This window comes from Gavialis gangeticus, unplaced genomic scaffold, assembly GCF_001723915.1.
Source record: "Gavialis gangeticus isolate Ggan-Ray unplaced genomic scaffold, GavGan_comp1, whole genome shotgun sequence".
NCBI lineage: Eukaryota > Metazoa > Chordata > Crocodylia > Gavialidae > Gavialis > Gavialis gangeticus.
In genome coordinates this window covers 1793449-1795828 of record NW_017729005.1, presented here as the reverse complement: position 1 = coordinate 1795828, position 2380 = coordinate 1793449, and the positions used below count along the sequence as shown (strand labels likewise).

Sequence of the window (2380 nt, the reverse complement as noted above, 5' to 3'; positions counted from 1 at the left end):
ATGTCATAGGGATGCTGCGGGCTCTGTAAATGGAAAAAAAGTGCTATATGAATGCTACAGGGTTTTTTGGTTTGTAGTCATGTTGGTCTAAGGATATAGGCAAGCAAGCTTCTTTGGGTAGATGTGATATCTTTTATTAGACCAACTGAGTAGTTGGAAAAAAGTTCTTTGCAAGCTTTCTGGCACAAGCACCCTTCTTTCGTTGCTTGGACATCTCAGAACAGCAGAGACTCCCTATGCCTGAAGAAGGATGGTTGTGTCCGAAAGCTTGCAAAGAACTTTTTTCCAACTCAGTTGGTCCAACGTGAGTGCTAAGAATTATTATAGTATAGAGAAACTATGTTAGTCAAAACAAATTGTATGCAGAAATATACAAACACTGTTTCCCTAGAGGAAGCACACCATGTTTCTAATCTCCCCAGGTTGGCTGTTCAGTGACCAGACAGCTACAGTAATATGATTCTGGCTAGCACGGTTTCATGGTAGTGTAGATGGGACCAAAAGTTCCAGTCATGTCATATTCATTACAGTCCTTCTACAGTTAAATTAAAGAACAATTATTCTTATACTTAACTGTTACAATTTTACCAAATATGACGGCAAAGAGGGGGGAACATGCTCCATTTATAATGGCAGCCAGCGTCCCTAATGCAATCAAAGGCCACTCAGATTTGTTTAATTTAAAAAGTTTCAGCAAAGAAACTTGGGGCAGATGTTCCTATAAAAGAAAACAGAAACATTAAATCAATTATTGTATCTTTGTAAAATACAATTCTCTCCTTTCTTTTTCAGAGACCTGAGTTGAACTACTTGTACACTGCATATAGACAAAGAAAATTTAAGAATCTGGGAATGGCCCAATCCATTCTATGATACTCACTCCATAATAACATTAACAGCAACATCTGTGTTAATAGTTATGTCTTGCATTCATATAAGGTAGCAACTTTGACCCAAGGGTCCCAAAGCAGTGTTACAAAGGAGGGTAGTATTGTCATAGAATCATAGAAATTAGGGTTGAAAGGGACCTCAGGAGGACATCTAATGCAACACCCAGCTCAAAGCAGGACCATCCCCAACTAGATCATTTCAGCCTGGGCTTTGTCAAGCTGGGCCTTAAAAAGCTCCAAGGATGGAGTTTACACCTCCTCTCTAGGTAACTTGTTCCAGTGCTCCACTACCCTCCTAGTGAGAAAGTTTTTCCTAATAAAAATATGATAGCTGAGGACAACCAGAAACAGAAAAGTTAAGAAATTTGCCGAATGTCACATGAATCAGATATATAAATTTAGAAAGAAGAAACAGCCTTTCTAACTGGCACTGAGATAATCTTGAATAGACTGATCTATTCAAAATTGCTGCCATTTCTTTGGAAGAACTCTGTAGGATCTGTTGAAACTCATATATTTTCACTGTACCACACCATAACTAATCATTTTTTAGGACTGAGCAAGACCCACCAAGAAAATCAAATGTCACTTCTGTAAATGATTACCTCTTCAGGTTTGACTTCTTCTTCAGACATCTTTTGTGGAATATGTTTTATTCTTGCTTTTTCAGAGATCAAGCTGTTGCTGGGTGGTGATTCTTCATGATTTTTCAGAACTGTTTCTGCTGATTCTTCACTGTGCTCTGCTTTTTTAATTGACTTTAACATAACAGAAATTCAGTTACAAATATATCGAGTACAATGGTGTAGTTGTAAGAAACGGACTTAATTTCTATTTGCAGTGTCAGGTAAGTACTATGAGGCCTCTGGCACATGTTACATCTATGGCAGGATTAACATGTTAATTGCACCAGAATTGACAATGGTGCCACACATTTACAAAATTTAAGGCACTATAAAATGGCAAACCAGCCACAAAATGGTCCACATATAATGTAGGACAGCTTTGTAACTGGTTTTCATGCAGCTGTAAACTGAATGTGTAGCATGTCCATGCCCCAGAGCTGTCTGAGGCCTGATGATGATAATTATCTGATTGTTGGAATCAGCCCCTGATGGCCCTAGTCTCCAACCAGCCCCAAACTGACAATCAGCCAGTTGTTAGCATTCTCTTCAGGCAGCCCCAGGTCTCTAGTAATCCTGGGGCTGCCACAGGATGGAGCAGGCAGAGCCAAAGGGCTCGCCCTGCTGCAGAGTTCAACTCGCAAAGTCCATTACCCCTGCTGGGGCACATCAGTGAAGGGGTTTAAATTTGCTAGCTGGAACAACCCCTGAGCTCCACCTGTGGGAACCCCGGATCATATGGCTGGCCCTCCTCTGGACCCTCTCAATGTTGTCCACATCCCTCCTGAAGTTTCATAGTTTCATAGTTTCTAGGGTCGGAAGGGACCTGAGCAGATCATCTAGTCCGACCCCCTGCCATGGCAGGAA

The 2380-nt window shown here is 40.9% G+C and overlaps 1 protein-coding gene across 1 annotated transcript in view; it reads right to left on the bottom strand.

Annotated features, from left to right (window-relative positions):
* The window catches only part of ABCB5 (ATP binding cassette subfamily B member 5), a 93673-nt gene that overhangs the window by 50764 nt on the left and 40529 nt on the right, over positions 1-2380 (bottom strand). The window contains exons 16-17 of the mRNA XM_019508539.1: positions 1496-1648; positions 575-718 (exon numbers count right to left, since the gene is read on the bottom strand). Coding sequence (XP_019364084.1) covers positions 575-718; positions 1496-1648 — 297 coding nt within the window. The remainder of the gene's footprint in view (positions 1-574; positions 719-1495; positions 1649-2380) is intronic.